Raw genomic sequence first — 16,832 nt, 5'->3', positions numbered from 1 at the left:
ATGATAAAAACTCTCCAGAAAGTAGGCATAGAGGGAACTTACCTCAACATAATAAAGGCCATATATGACAAACCCACAGCCAACATTGTTCTCAATGGTGAAAAACTGAAACCATTTCCACTAAGATCAGGAACAAGACAAGGTTGCCTACTCTCACCACTCTTATTCAACATAGTTTTGGAAGTTTTATCCACAGCAATTAGAGAAGAAAAAGAAATGAAAGGAATCCAAATAAGAAAAGAAGAAGTAATAATGTCACTGTTTGCAGATGACATGATACTATACAAAGAGAATCCTAAAGATGCTACCAGAAAACTACTAGAGATAATCAATGAATTTGGGAAAGTATCAGAATACAGAATTAATGCGTAGAAATCTCTTGCATTCTTATACAGTAATAATGAACAATCTGAAAGAGAAATTAAGGAAACACTTCCATTTACCATTGCAACAGAAAGAATAAAATACCTAGGAATAAACCTACCTAAGGAGACAAAAGACCTGTATGCAGAAAACTATAAGACACTGATGTAAGAAATTAAAGATGATACAAACAGATGAAGAGATATACCATGTTCTTGGATTGGAAGAATCAACATTGTGAAAATGACTCTATTACGCAAAGCAATCTGCAGATTCAGTGCAATCCCTATCAAACTACCACTGGCATTTTTCACAGAACTAGAACAAAAAATTTCACAATTTGTATGGAAACACAAAAGACCCCAAATAGCCAAAACAATCTTGAGAAAGAAAAACGGAGCTGGAGGAACCAGGCTCCCTCACTTCAGACTATACTACAAAGCTGCAGTAATCGAGACAGTATGGTACTGGCACAAAAACAGACATTTAGATCAATGGAACAGGATAGAAAGGCCAGAGATAAACCCACGCACATATGGGCACCTTATCTTTGACAAGGGAGGCAAGAATATACAATGGAGAAATGACAGTCTCTTCAATAAGTGGTGCTGGGAAAACTGGACAGCTACATGTATAAGGATGAAATTAGAACACTCCCTAACACCATACACAAAAATAAACTCAAAATGGATTTGAGACCTAAATTTAAGACCGGACACTATAAAACTCTTAGAGGAAAACATAGGAAGAACACTCTTTGACATAAATCACAGCAAGATCTTTTTGGATCCACCTCCTAGAGTAATGGAAATAAAAACAAAAATAAACAAATGGAACCTAATGAAACTTCAAAGCTTTTGTACAACAAAGGAAACCATAAACAAGACAAAAAGACAACCTTCAGAATGGGAGAAAATATTTGCAAATGAATCAGTGGACAAAGGATTAATCTCCAAAATATAGAAACAGCTCATGCAGCTCAATATTAAAAAAACAAGTAACCCAATCTAAATATGGGCAGAAGACCTACATAGACATTTCTCCAAAGAGGACATACAGATGGCCAAGAAGCACATGAAAAGCTGCTCAACATGACTAATTATTAGAGAAATGCAAATCAAAACTACAATGAGGTACCACCTCACACCAGTTAGAATGGGCATCATCAGAAAATCTACAAACAACAAATGCTGGAGAGGGTGTGGAGAAAAGGGAACCCTCTTGCACTGTTTTTGGGAATGTAAATTGATACAGGCACTATGGAGAACAGTATGGAAGTTCCTTAAAAAACTAAAAATAGAATTACCCTATGATCCAGCAATCCTACTACTGGGCATATACCCAGAGAAAACCATAATTCAAAAAGACACACGCACCCCAATGTTCATTGCAGCACTATTTACAATAGCCAGGTCATGGAAGCAACCTAAATGCCCATCGACAGATGAATGGATAAAGAAGATGTGGTACATATCTTGGAATGTGGAATGTGGAATATTACTCAGCCATTATAAGAAACGAAATTGTGTTATCTGTAGTGAGGTGGGTGGACCTAGAGACTGTCATACAGAGTGAAGTATGTCAGAAAGAGAAAAACAAATACCATATGCTAACACATATATATGGAATCTAAAAATAAAAAACGTTGTGAAGGACCTAGCGGCAGGACAGGAATAAAGACACAGACGTAGAGAATGGACTTGAGGACACGGGGAGGGGGAAGGGTAAGATGGGATGAAGTGAGAGAGTGGCATTGACATATATACACTACCAAATGTAAAATAGATAGCTAATGGGAAGCAGCCACATAGCACAAGGAGATCAGCTCAGTGCTTTGTGACCATCTAGAGTGGTGGGATAGGGGAGGTGGGAGGGAGACGCAAGAGGAAGGAGATATGAGGATATATGTATATGTATAGTGGATTCACTTTGTTATACAGCAGCAACTAACACAACATTGTAAACCAATTTTACTCTGATAAAGATGTTAAAAAATATATAAATAAATAAAACACATTACTGAACAATCTGGCAGTGTTTCTGTGAAGAGCACTGTTAGTGCCTGCAGAGAGGCCCGAGACCATGAGGGCAGGCATCTTCTCCTCAGTATGCACAGAAGAGAGGGCAGGAGCAAAGAAGACTGGGGAGAGTATTTCTGATCTTCTTTTTCCAGGCTAAGTGACCCAGGAAAGAGAGCATCTGAGTAACGTGATCCTTTCAGTCCTTCAATAATGTTCTTCCTGTGCCCTGCTGCTCAGCTAGCTGTCAGTGTCACACCCACTAATTGTTAGATAGACTCCAGTGCTTAGAGAGGAAATTGCAGACCTTTATAAAATGATGTCTTACAAATTCCAACACTTACCCTTTAGTGTGTTAGGAAGAGAATCGGCTGCCTGTGGAAAGCAGAAGAGGTAAAGGGTGTGCCAGCTGCTGGCTGCTGGGAAGGGGAGTGGGAACTTACCTACTCCTGGCTTACCCTACTGAGTGGCAGCTTCCCACTGTTACAGAAAAGGGTCCACAGACCAATAAATGTTAACTTGGTTGTCGTATGTTAGCAGTGGAGTGTGATTACATGGAGACAGCTTGCTAAGGCTAGTCTTACAGGAAAAGGGGCCTAGGCTACAGACATTTGTTTTAAGTCTTTTTTTATATAAATGTTTGCTTTATTCTGACTACCATACATCCTAAATTTGGTGCTCTTTACCTACTTAAGGACCAGCCCGTCATGAGTCAGTGTAATAACAGGAAAAACATCAAATTGCAGCTCTGCTTTTATTGCCTGAAGGGCCTTGAGCAATGAATAATGTAAGGATTGGCTCTCAGGACACAGGTGGGGCGGGCAGAGGTCTGGGACCATTGGTGTCCCAGATCCTTTGATGTCTCAGATCCTTTCTTGTCACAGTGGATGTCCTCTGGCCCAGATTAACGTGAAGTCTCCAGATAATGTATGCAGCTACATTATTTATAAAGAAATAATCATGAGATATCTCCCATTTTACACTTAGCTACATAGTACACATTATATTTTCCAGGAAGCTACATCCCGTAAATACTAAGTCTCCAGGAAGTTAAGTAGCTGTCCCAAAGTCACACAGCTGGGAAGTGGTAGAATCAGATTAAAAGTGAGGTCTTTCAGACTGCACAGCCCAACAACTCAACCATTACAGGGCAATCTTAGAGTGAAGATGAGCAGCCCTGGGAACCCAACAGCAGGAGGAAAAGTTGCTCTGAAGGTGATCTCCGAGATAACAGGCTCTTCCGTGCTTCCTGAGCGTGGCCAGAGCTAGCTTCTGAGTGTGGGTATGGGTGGCTTGAGCCCAGACAGGCCCACTGTCTTGTGGATTAATGTCTTTGGTCACAGGGAATGAGAATGTGTTAAGGTGGATTCAGATCCTTCACTACTTCAACTCAAATTCACATTTGCTGAAGGGGAACCAAAGCATCATCTGTGTCCTCAGAAGGGCTGCTTCATAAGGATCTAGAAAAGAGAATCAGTTTTTGCTCCCTCTGGCTAATATTTGTTGAACATTTACTATATTCTGGACAATATGTAAATATTTTCATGTTTCTCATTGTGGGATTGTGAAGGTTATATTGATATTAATGCCCTGTACCACCATGAGACAGTTCAGCCCAAGAAGGATGTGCGTGTTAATTCATTCAGTGGAGGGAACAAAAAATTTGACTTAATGCCCAAGAGTAAGTAATCTGTATGAACACCAAAGAGAACCTCTATAGAGTCAGACAGTCTGAATATAAATTGTTTTCCCTGGCAATTACATGTTTGTTTTACTTATGATACTCTCTAAAACATGTTATATATGAGTTTAGAAACATTGGAAAAGATGGAATCTTAAGATGTTATATATATCTGTCTCATCCATGGCATATATAGGCTTCTTTAGTGAATATATATATATTCACACATGTATGCACACTTTATTCCAGAGATGCCTTTACATTTTGATGGTGCAATTAGTTTTAGGGGTTACATTTTAAAGTTGTAAAATAATATTATTGAACTTTTTCCCTTCCATGACCAATTTTGTCCTTTATTCACCGTATGCATGAACCAGACGCCAGATAGGAAATGGTTAGTTTTTGATGGGCCAGTAGATGCCGTATGGATTGAGAATATGAACACTGTGCTGGATGACAACAAAAAACTATGTCTGATGAGCGGGGAGATTATCCAAATGTCACCACAAATGAATCTTATTTTTGAACCAATGGATTTAGAAGTTGCTTCTCCTGCCACTGTAAGTTCTCAGTTTTCACATCTGCTTATAAATTTGAAATGTTATAAATGCGTTTATTGCTTAGTAACTTTGACTCTAGATGAAAAGTATTTATAGAATTCATTTTAACAGCCATCTGTGATTCTCCAAGAGCAGCCGTGTCTGTCGACATACCTTGACAAATATAAGTGTCAGGCATATTTTCCTCTTTGCCTAGGACCATTTGGTAAAGTCGTACACAAAAATTAAATCAGGAAATTATCTAAAAGTATGCTATTTTTTCCCCAAGAGTTTTCTGAAGGTTGTAAGAAATAGATGTATCAAGTCATATTTCTTTTATAAGCAGTTCCTTGGAGGTAAACAATGATTGTTTTTCCAGGTTTCCAGATGTGGGATGATTTACATGGAGCCTCATATGCTGGGCTGGAGACCGCTGATGTTGTCTTGGATAAATCTTTTACCTCCTGTGATCAGTATTATTCAGAAGGAATTTATAATAGGCTTATTTGACAGAATGGTTCCTGTTTCTGTTGAATTTATTAGAAAGCATACAAAGGTAAGAGGGATGAAAGTTTTAATATTTAAAAAATAAATGGAAAATCCAAATTAGCCATATATATACATTTTAATGTCTACTTTTATTGCCAACTACCAGATATTAAAATAAGTTCTTAACTAGTTTGACTAAAAATGCTTTTCTTATTAAAGTTTAAATTTTTTAATTAACATAATTCTCCAAAAAATATGTTAAATGAAGCATCCTGTGGTTTGAGAAAACTGTGTGGATCTTTTCTCTCTTAAGAAACAAACTCAAAGTCCCACCTAATAATATTCTAAATAGTTCTCTCTCTGGGGCTTCCCTGGTGGCGCAGTGGTTGAGAGTCCGCCTGCCGACGCAGGGGACACGGGTTCGTGCCCCGGTCCGGGAAGATCCCACATGCCGCAGAGCGGCTGGGCCCGTGAGCCATGGCCACTGAGCCTGTGCGTCCGGAGCAAGTTTTCATTTTGAAATTTTTCTTTATTTTCCAACGCTTTTAAAATAAATATATATTATTTTATAATTAGAAAAAGGACAAGTGAAAAAAGTAATCTCGTTTATGACTTCCAAAGAACTGGATAGTGGGTCACATGGAGAAACACATATTACTGCTTTTTAGACATACTAAATGAGGAATCAGCTATATTTAGCATGAGTGCATCTAATTGTTTAGGGATTACTATGGATAGCTAATACAACTGTGATTCGGAAAGGGAAGCCAGCCTGTGGTAGAAGAATTGAAAGAGGTCCTAAAGCAAACAAATCCATTTTTCTTTCTTTTAGTACACCCTGGGGATGAGATGGGGGAAAGGTAGAAGGGAGAGAAGTGACAGCATGAATTTCCGGAAGCATGGATGTCTCTTGCCTCTGAGAGTTGATGGAGTTCCAGTGAGGCTCTTAAACACCCTCCAGCTGGGAACTGTAGGGAAAGATTATTAATTTCTGCTTTGGGAGATGTGGACCAAAGGTCTTTTAGCATGACTTTGCTCCGGATCAAATATAGGGAAACAGGGTTGGGATTTCTCCTGCTGTTGGAAATATAATAGAAAAGCTTGAGGCAGGTATTTATCTCAGTGTTCGTATTTGGAAAGTAAAATTTAAAACCACGGTGATAAAGATTACTTAAAGACAAATCCAGAGAAAAAAGAACAAAGGCTGTATTCCTGGGTATACCAGCAACTTAGAGAGAGGGAATGGGGAGAAGGTTTTGAGTAGTAAGTAGCCAGTGTTATCAGAAATTACTGAGAGTCAGGTGAAGGAAGGAAAGGGTTGGCATGTGTCCCTTGGAAGTGGCAGTAGAGATCTTGAGGGAGCTCTGGCCCCAGCACTTTGAGGGAAGAGGCAAGAGTACTTCAGGGCGGTTGGTTAGGAATGTGGGTGATACTGACTTGATGGTGAGTGTAGGCTGCTCTTTCAGGAAACTTGGCTGTAATGGAATATGTTGTACATATGAAGTAATCATGTTTCAAAATCAATTAAATATGCATCAATTGAGATAAAATAAGCTATAGGGTTTTTTTTCTCCTGGCATTTTCACAGAAGGTAGGTGTTACAAATAAATGGATTTTCCATATAACTGGAACTGCTCTTTTCAATAGCAAATAGGGGAAAAATTTTTTTTATTGAGGTATAATTGACATACAGTATATTAGTTTCAGGTGTACAATATAATGATTTGTATATTCTGTGAAATGATCACCACAGAAAGTCTAGTTAATATCTGTCATACGTAGAATTTTGTTCTTGTAATAAGAATTTTTAAAAATCACTTTTAATATAAACTTCCTGAAAGGTACTTACGCACTTTTGTCCTTTCTTGAAGAAATTATGAATGCCTGTAGAGCACAGATCTGTGTATGCTGAGGCGGGTAGGAGAGGGATAGATTGGAAATTTGGGATTAGCAGATGCAAACTATCATATATATGTATAACTAAATCACTTGGCTGTACACCAGAAACTAACACAACATTGTGAATCAACTATACTTCAATAAAATAAATTTAAAAAAATTATGAATGCCTGTTATTTACTAAGTAGTAATACGCATCTGTCTTATTTGTAGTAGTTAACTGTTTGCATTTTAGGGTTGCAGCAGTAACACTTAGTCCCTGTCCTTAATCAGACACTCAGTTGTCACTTCTGCCTGCTTCTACTGGGACAGTGGCCAAATATCAAGTCACCTGCTTCTAATCTTCAGAGAGTCCATTTCAGAGTTAACTCTTACATGTTAACCATGAAGCAATACAACTGTAAAGGCTGGAAGAGAGCTTGGAGGGAAGAAGACAAATGTTTATTGAGAACTTGCTGTATGCTGCATGGTTATAGGAACTGTAACATTATTTATTTTATAAATTCTCATGGTGAGACCCAGAGAAATAAAGTGCACAATATTTACAGCACTCCAGAAACATTTTATGCTCTTCAAGACTTAAAAATATATTTCATGAGTTTACTCCGAGTACTGATGTAGCTTATAAAGATATTCTAAAATGGGCTTTATTTATTGAACATGTTAGATAAGCAAATTAATTTCCTGCTCTGAAAGGTTTTTTTTTTTAGTGTTTTGGTTTATGAAATTGGTATAACATAGAATCTATGTTTGTGATTAAATTAACTAAACTTGTAACTGAGTTTTTTCAATTTGAGAATCAGTATAAGAGTGATTAAAGAGTACACGCCACCTGGATGGGACATCCATTGCTGCCTCACTCTAGGGAACTAATATGTACCTCAGTTTTCCCTCCTATAAAATTAGAATTATAACAGTAGTACCTTTTCATAGATACTTTGGCTGTTAGAACTAAATGAGTTCAATAAAAATTAGTTGATACTATTTCAGTTAGTGCCTCATTTAAATTGTTTCACAGACTTTTTTTCTCTGATTTTTCAGGAATTATCTCCTACTTCAGATACAAACTTAGTCCGATCCCTAATGAATCTGATAGACTGTTTTATGAATGACTTTGCTGATGAAGTCAAAGTAAGAGAGAGAAATGATCGAGAAACTTACTCTTTACTTGAGGTAGGTCCATTTCTCTTTGAGTCTTGCACTAGAAGACATCCACTGCTTTCCCCAATGCTTCCTAATTAATTAACCTCATTTTTCCCGGAACTGGAGTCTGGACAATGGGTGGTAGCTGAAGAGTGAGGAAGAAGTCAGGTTCCAAATGCCAGGTGCTGGTAGGAAAGCTCCTTGACCGGCAGTTCTGTTGGATCAAGAAGTTTGGGTGGAGCCCGATGATTCCCACAGATCTGCTACTGATTACCTTGGGTCAGTTGGCCTGTCTCAAAGATGATCAATCCTCAAAATGTCAATGACCATTGACAACAGGATTCACCTCCCCTTCAACCTCCAAATTATAATTCATTGCTTTTTCTCCTTACTTTTCTGCCTTTTTCATGAGATATAAATGTTTAAAAATATATATATGTATTGAGTATAAGTATATATTTGAAATGAGGAAAGCAAGAAAATAGATAATCTATAAACGTTTTAAATATAGGAATAAAATTATCAACAGACCTTGAATCTTCTTTAATAAAAAAATTATGTATTGGCTAATGGTAGCACTTCTAATGTAGTCACTTTTTCCATATGTTTTATGAAATAAATTTTTAGTTTCATTTAAAACAGTTTCCAGAGAGAGACAGTCTGTGAGTAATCTACGAGTAGGTGAATAGTGTGAAGCCGGAGTTCACAACTTTTATGAGCATAGTCAAGACTGTTTTAGCATTAAAACATGTATATGTTTTAATGGCATTAAAAAGGGGATTTGATTTTAAAGCTATCGAACAGGATTTCTCATTTGAGTGGTGTGTCTTGTTGTCTCCCCTGTTCCCTGTGCCTGAGTCTGGTAAGAAAGCTTGCAGGTTAGCAGTTCTAATTATACAATCAATGCTCAGGTAATTATTACAACAGGTGAATAAAAGTATATGAACTTGTTCTACTTTTTAAAAAACACTGCATCAGAATTTAAATTTAATAAATATATAGAGTGGGTTGATTATTCTTCATTAAAATATGCTTTTGTACTTTAATAAAAAGTTATCTCAATGTTCTTTTTAATATCAAAGTTCAGCCATATATTTAAATTATCATCTGATTTACCAGACTAATCATTCTAAGGTTTTACTATGCCTAGAATTTATACTTTGCATTGTATTATCTTCTCTGATAGTAAGACTTTATAAGACACGTAATTTGATAGGAAAAAACTAATTATTACAAAATCCTGAGATAACCTACTACCATATTTCAGTTTATTCATTTCCTTTCGAAGATATTAATCTGGCAGATATGATTTAAGCTTCAAGAATAGATTAAAGTTATTCTTTAATGCACACTTATCTTCTCATCTCTCCAATTCAGGGCATTTTTCTGTTTTCATTGATCTGGTCCATTGGTGCTTCTTGTAAAGATGATGATCGGTTGAAATTTAATAAGATTCTTCGAGAACTAATGGAAGGCCCGATTTCAGATATAACTCGAAATAGGTTTAAATTACTGAGTGGTACTGAGCAAGCATCTTCAAAAACACTAACTGTTCCATTTCCTGAAAAAGGAACAATTTATGATTATCAGTTTGTCACTGAGGTAAGAGTTCTGAAGCAAGAGTTGTACCTGCCAACCAGGCAGAGTCTCCTTGGAGACACACAGCACATAAAGGCTCTGTGGCCACCTTGTCACCACTGTTTACCTTAGGAGACAGCATGGAGTAGAGGAAGGCACGTTGGTTGTGAAGTCAGGCACACCTGGGTCTGCCATATAGCCTTGGACTAGTTCTTTAATCTCCCTGAACCTTGTTTTTCTCATTGATAAAATGAGACAAATAATAATACTTGTTGGGCCAGTTGTACTCATTGCAAAAAATCACACATTAGGACATCCAGTCCAGCACCAGGCGAGTACTGCTCAAGGACACACCTCTGGGAGGTTCATGGTGCATGTTAGCACATCACAGGCTAAGAGGTCCTGCAGGACCGCCGCTGGGTGGTGAGGAATTCAGCCCTTCTCAAACAGATTGGACAATACAACCTGGGTGGTGTTTGTTCACTTGTTTGTTTTTGTGTAACAGCTCCCATAAGTACTGTAAATGAGGACAAAGTTTTGGTATACATATTATTTAAATATATGCAGATTTAAGTGAGGTTGGGATCACACCATATCCTCACTGGGTAGTTGTATATCCTCCTTCCTCCCTTAATAAAGAAAACAACTCTCTGTCTCACTGATATTTCTTTTTTTTTTTTTTTTTTTTTTTTTTTTGCGGTACGTGGGCCTCTCACTGTTGTGGCCCCTCCCGTTGAGGAGCACAGGCTCCAGACACACAGGCTCAGCGGCCATGGCCCACGGGCCCAGCCGCTCCGCGGCACATGGGACCCTCCCAGACCGGGACATGAACCCGTGTCCCCCGCATAGGCAGGCAGACCCTCAACCACTGCGCCACCAGGGAAGCCCTGATATTTCTTTAATAAATTTATTTTTCTAAAACCTCCCTATAATCTACCATTTGGATGGACCATGATCCATTGCGTTTCGTAGTCTTGGACACTGAAGTGTTTCTGTTGTTTTAGTTTTAATGCTTTTGTGAATATTCTTGTGCACAAGTCATTGCGTACATATCTGATTATTTCTTTAAGATAGGTTCCTAGAAAAGGAATTACTGTATCATTTAAAAAATTTTTATGGCTCTTGACAATGTATTGCCAACCTCACCTCAGAAGAGACTCTTCACCCTGCCAGCCACAAGATACCTTTATATCTTTGCCAATTTTACTTCAAATGACTAACCATACCCTGCATTTTCAGAGCACTTTGCAGTTTATTAAGCTTTTCCACAATCACTTCTATTTTGTTTCTCAGCATCTCAGTGAAATGGTAAAGGTAGGATTATTTTTCAAATTTTACCATTGAGGGAACTGAGTGAGGCTCAGAGATATTTTGTGATTTTTCCCAGGATCACACAATCTCTAAATGACTCTCTGTTCTAGGTTTTGTGATTCTTAAGTTTTCCTTCCCCACAGGTGGCAAAATATCCATGTTAGAAAAGATTATCAAGAGTATCGAAAGAGCATTATTTCTTCATCAGTTTTAGAAAGTTCTAGGAATTTCTTTGCAATACTATTTTTAGACTGATGTAAATTCAGCCTCCTCAAATTCTCTGCTATGTGCACAGCACTGCCAGAAGATACAAAAATGAATAAAGCACAGTGCTGCCCTCTGTGAGTTCCTAACCTCTTCAGAAGAGTGTCATGTATACTGTAGGACAGAAGAGTCTTATATGTCAAGGTCCAGGGACACAGGGCATTTTTGTAACCGTAGGCCCATCAGTGAGGCTGGGTTTTGGGGAACATGAAGAAGGTGTGAAGGAAGAATGGGTCTAAATTCTAACATGCTTCGAAAGGCCAGGAGCTTAAATTGGATTTTGTAAGAAAGGAGAGGCCAGTGGTGTTTGTCTAAGGAGAGAGAGTTAACGTGATATTTTTGAAAATTTTTTTTATAGACACTGCCTTAGCAAATTAAAATTTTAGTTCATAAGCTAATTGGATGAAAAGATATAGTGTAATGTTAATTCATAGTAATAATCTCATATTAAGAAATCTCGTCTGTTCTGGATATCTGTTGCACACCAACATGAATATAGTTAACATTACTGAGCTGTACACTTAAAAATGGTTGAAGGTAAATTTTAGGTGTTTTTTTACTACAATTAAAAAGAGACACTACTATAAATAAAATAGATAACTGTTAAGGACCTACTGTATAGCACAGGAAACCCTACTCAATACTCTGTAATGACCTATATGGGGAAAAAAATCTAAGAAAGAGTGGACATATGTATATATATAAAACTGATTCACTTTACTGTACAGCAGAAACTAACACAAAGTCAAAATCAACTCTACCCCAGTAAAAATTTTTGTAAGAAAGAAAGAGAAATCTTGCTTGAAATAATAAGCTGATGTTGTAAGTACCATTATAAAAGTCAAACAATATGCAGCTGATGTTCTATGTAGAAAATTTTTCTATGTGAACAGTTTCTGTGTGAACAGGTATTGAATAAAATTCTTTACTCTTTAACACATTGATTAGACCAGTTTACTCAATGCCATTAAAGAATCTAACGATTGGCCAAAATAACTGATCTTTGGGTTGACATAGTCAGTGGTTTCAGGACATCAAAAGTATCACAACATTGCCATTTCATTTTTATTCATATAAAAGCCCAATTTCTCCTTAATTTAACACAAAATTTAACTTAAAAAGATTAGAGTGAAGAGTTTTAAAGGATAAAAACAAGTGCATAAATATCAAGGATTGTTGTCTTGATCTTTCGTCTTTTCTGCAATGGCACAGGAGTGCCATCTAAAAGTATTTTACAACATGACATTCACTATTTGGTTATTGGTTGTAAACAGGGAATAGGAAAATGGGAACCATGGGTAAAGAAGTTGGCAGAAGCTCCTCCAATTCCTAAGGACGTGATGTTTAATGAAATCATTGTACCAACTCTGGACACAGTTCGATGCTCTGCACTAATGGAATTGTTGACCACCCATCAAAAGCCTTCAATATTTGTAGGACCAACAGGAACTGGAAAGAGTGTTTACATTATTGTAAGTATTGTAGAAATCTACATGTTAAAATGTGCATGATAGTCCTAAGAAAATTATTTTTTAAACTACCTGAACTGGTAGGCAATGATTTTTAAATACTTACGTATTTCAATGTTGCAGCCACAGAGAATTTTTGAGTAATTGCCTATTTATTTTTGAAAGTTGTTTAAAGATATTATGCTACTTTATATCACTAAATTATTGTCCATTTTAAAGTTATTTTAGTGAAAATAGCTTATACAGGATGAAGAATTTTATCTCCCTTAAAAAGGGTGTTTTGGTTGATATTTAATTTTTTAAAGTATCAAATATGTAAACAATTACTACATGGTAATAAGACTGATTTTCTTTAATGATTTCTGGAATCACACCTCTTGTGTGTTAGGTAAGAAAATGCTAGCTGCTGCAACAGATATGCCCCAAATCTCAGTAGCATTATAAATCTTTGTTCCCTTGTGTTTAGGGGATCATACTGATCAAAGATCAGTTCTTGCCTCTAGTTTCAGATTTCTGAAAGGAGAAAGCTGGCTGGAGCTATTAATGAGTAGCACCTCCAGCCTTTGACATGGCAAGTAAGTGCAAGTTTCCCCCGGGTCAGTTGGACAGTGTGGAAGGTAACTGGACTTGAGCCTTCCTGGGAGTCCATTCTATATGGCTGCCCACAGAAGTGAGGGAACTCCACTAGTCCCCTTAGGTCAGGGAACTGTGCAATGTGAATGTCCCTTGGGAGTAAGAAAGGAACCTGCACATCTGGTCTTCTCAGAGAGCAAACATTTGGAAGCTTGCCATGACAGCAGGCAAGATAGCATTAGCCAAGAGAGAACCACAGTGACACCAGTGAAGTGGGAATTTTGCCTCTCTTCCTCCAGCTCTGCCCACTACCCGACCGTGGGCAGGAAGAAGATAGGGAAGGGAGGTGGAGGAGAGAGGAGGAGCTATCGGTGGCCCCTCTCCCATTGCAGTTTCCCAGTCAATTCACATTCTCCCAGTTGTGACAGTACCTGTTTCTAGTTCTTTATTGATTTTATATTTTAATCCAGTCCTTTAATCCTTTGGAATATATTTGGTTATATAGTAGAATAATTGTCCTGGTATTATTTATTGAATAATCTCTTTCCCAACAGATTGAAATGTCACCTTTATCATACTAAATGCTGTATGTATCAAGAAATATCCAGGAGTGGGGAGGGAAGATGTTTAGACTGAGATTTTAAATCAAGGTGTTGAGTTGGACTGGATTTTTTTTAAAAAATAACAAAGTGTACAGAAAGCTAATGGATTTATCTAAGATATTATCAAGAGTTAGGGAATGGAGACTTGACATGGTTCAAGGCAGTGGGTGGAGAAAAATAAAGCCTTTGTCATTGGTACCCTGATCAAATTCAGCCCAGGTAATAAACTGCCCAGGCCAAAAAGAATTACTTTTCACAAAATTGGGGAACATAATTTGCATCTTATTTTGTAATCTGCTTTTTTCTACTTAAGGTATTGTAAATATTTTCCTATTCCATTATTATTCTACAAGATGATTTGTAGAAAACAACACGTTGGTTAAGAATCATTGTAATTTTACCTGCTTTCCAGTGAATTCCATTTTGAAAGTACAAATTATGCTATGTAAGCTTCTTAACTTACGGTCAGATAACTTGATGAAAGTGGAAAGCTAATGAGCTATATTACAGAGAACGTTGATCTGGAGAGAGACAAATGGCAGTCTAAATTCTTGTGTCATCTCTGAGACCTTAACCAAGTTTCTTAACCCCTGAGTCCCTATGACTTCATGTTAGGCAGGAATGTGTACTCTGCATGGTGGTTTTAGAAATCAGAGAAGCCACGTGTCCAGGAGGCCTGGACAAATAGACACACTCCATTGACTTGGTAACTGTTATTTCTGTTGATTCCATTTCCTTTTACATTATGACACTCTAAGATTAAACTCAGGTGTGTCAACAATGATGCTTAGTGGTTATTTTGAAATGTCAAAACATAATTGCAACTATGGCTCATTATTTCCTGTTATACAGAATTTTCTTTTAAATCAACTCAGTAAAGATACATACAAGCCTCTGCTGATTAACTTCTCAGCACAAACTACAGCAGCTCAAACTCAGAATATTATCATGTCAAAACTGGACAAAAGAAGAAAGGGAGTTTTTGGACCTCCTTTGGGCAAGAAAATGGTAATTACTCTCTGTTTCTATACGTATAGTACAGCAATGGTCCTATTCATGGGCGTTGTTACATTCAGAACGAGGAAGCCAGATATACTGGTACTGGATGTCTTTTTGTACAGTTTTTTTTTTTTTTCTTTTTTTTTTTTTTTTTTTTGCGGTACGCGGGCCTCTCACTGCTGTGGCCCCTCCCGTTGCAGAGCACAGGCTCCGGACGCGCAGGCCCAGCGGCCAAGCTTTCGGGCCCAGCCGCTCCGCGGCATGCGGGATCCTCCTGGACCAGGGCACGAACCCGTGTCCCCCTCATCGGCAGGCGGACTCTCAACCACTGTGCCACCAGGGAAGCCCTTGTACAGTTTTTTTTATCACAGATTTTGGTTAAGTTTTCTTAAAAGTGTGTTCAGATTTGTATGTGCATCAGGCAACTTGACATTAAGAACAAGCAGTTGTCCTTTGAATTCGAAGTAGAATATACATCTGGGAAATTACCTACCTTCCTAGTTCTCTCATTAACATTTTTACTCATCGGAGTCTTTGCTTCTTGCTCTCTTGGCCTTTAAACAACCAAGCTATCAATTGACTTTTCCTCTACCAAGAATACACTTCCCGGGCTTCCCTGGTGGCGCAGTGGTTGAGAGTGCACCTGCTGATGCAGGGGACACGGGCTCGGTGAGAGGCCCGCGTACCGCAAAAGAAAAAAAAAGAATACACTTCCCAACCTTACTGTCATCACTCAGAGGTTATAATCATTTTAAAATCACACCTTCCTCATTTATTTTAATGTACTGAAGTTGTACAAGGAAAAAAGAGAAGGAATACTGAGAAAAGTTGCATGAGAGGATTAATAAGTTCTAAACTCTTAACTATAAAGGTTAGTAATAAGACTGTCTCCCTGTTCCTTGGTAACATGGATGCTAAGGGATATTCCTGATGTGAAAAGAAACCATCATTTCTCACATATGTACCCCACAAGAAGATAACCTGATTCTTTGCCTGAACAGTGTTTGCACCATAGGACACTATATTAAGATGTTAATATTTTCTAATCTCTCTTCTCCTTTCGTTGTCAGGTTGTCTTTGTAGATGATGTCAATATGCCTGCTCGGGAGGTGTATGGGGCTCAACCTCCTATCGAGTTACTTAGACAATGGTTAGATCACTGGAATTGGTATGACCTAAAAGATTGTTCTATGATTAAACTAGTGGACATTCAAATCATGTGTGCTATGGGACCTCCAGGTACGTTTTCTGAGTTTGTGATTAAGATTGAAAATCACTCTGGCTATATATAAAAGGCAGGAGAAAGAAAGAAAGAGGAATCGGATAACTTGAGTTACAATGTTTTGTGTATATATTTTCTATGTCTGTACGTTGTGACCTAACAGAGTGACCACAATGATCAGCACTGCAGAGTGGGTTGACTTGCTTGGAGTCATTCTCATCAAACCAAACAGCTCTTCCAAATCCTTTTTCTTCCACCTTTTGGGACTCTGCTTTCCATTTCCTGTTCCTGCATTCTGAGGTCCCAGATCCCCTGAGAACCCAGATCCCCCTGGGGAAGCTCATTTTCCTCCGTTTCATTCCTTAAAGTTTCAACTGTACGAAACATCCCTGCTTCAATAGACACCTTTCCCCTACCCCAATCAATTCCCATTTTAGTGAGTCTCTGGATTTAGACAGACTGTGGAGGGGGGATTTGAGTAGGAGATGGCCAAAATAATTAACTCTTAGAGATCCTTTATACTTTTCAGGGGAAATTTGTAAACTCAAAGAGATCTCTATGTAGGGGAAGTTTTTTATTCTAGAATATCTGAAACAGCTTGATTCAACTGACTGGACATTTTTAACTGTTCTTTTCCTGAACTCAAGCTGGTATCCTATATTTTTTAAAATTCCCCTTTTTG

At 37.8% G+C, this 16,832-nt stretch overlaps 1 protein-coding gene across 1 annotated transcript in view; it reads left to right on the top strand.

Moving 5' to 3' along the window:
* DNAH7 (dynein axonemal heavy chain 7) overlaps positions 1–16,832 on the top strand; it is a 248,183-nt gene that overhangs the window by 121,820 nt on the left and 109,531 nt on the right. Inside the window, exons 32-38 of the mRNA XM_065880632.1 lie at positions 4,440–4,622; positions 4,981–5,157; positions 8,031–8,162; positions 9,510–9,734; positions 12,560–12,757; positions 14,782–14,937; positions 15,999–16,167. Coding sequence (XP_065736704.1) covers positions 4,440–4,622; positions 4,981–5,157; positions 8,031–8,162; positions 9,510–9,734; positions 12,560–12,757; positions 14,782–14,937; positions 15,999–16,167 — 1,240 coding nt within the window. The remainder of the gene's footprint in view (positions 1–4,439; positions 4,623–4,980; positions 5,158–8,030; positions 8,163–9,509; positions 9,735–12,559; positions 12,758–14,781; positions 14,938–15,998; positions 16,168–16,832) is intronic.

This window comes from Phocoena phocoena, chromosome 7, assembly GCF_963924675.1.
Source record: "Phocoena phocoena chromosome 7, mPhoPho1.1, whole genome shotgun sequence".
NCBI classification, from domain to species: Eukaryota; Metazoa; Chordata; class Mammalia; order Artiodactyla; family Phocoenidae; genus Phocoena; species Phocoena phocoena.
This window is presented reverse-complemented; position numbering and strand designations above follow the sequence as displayed.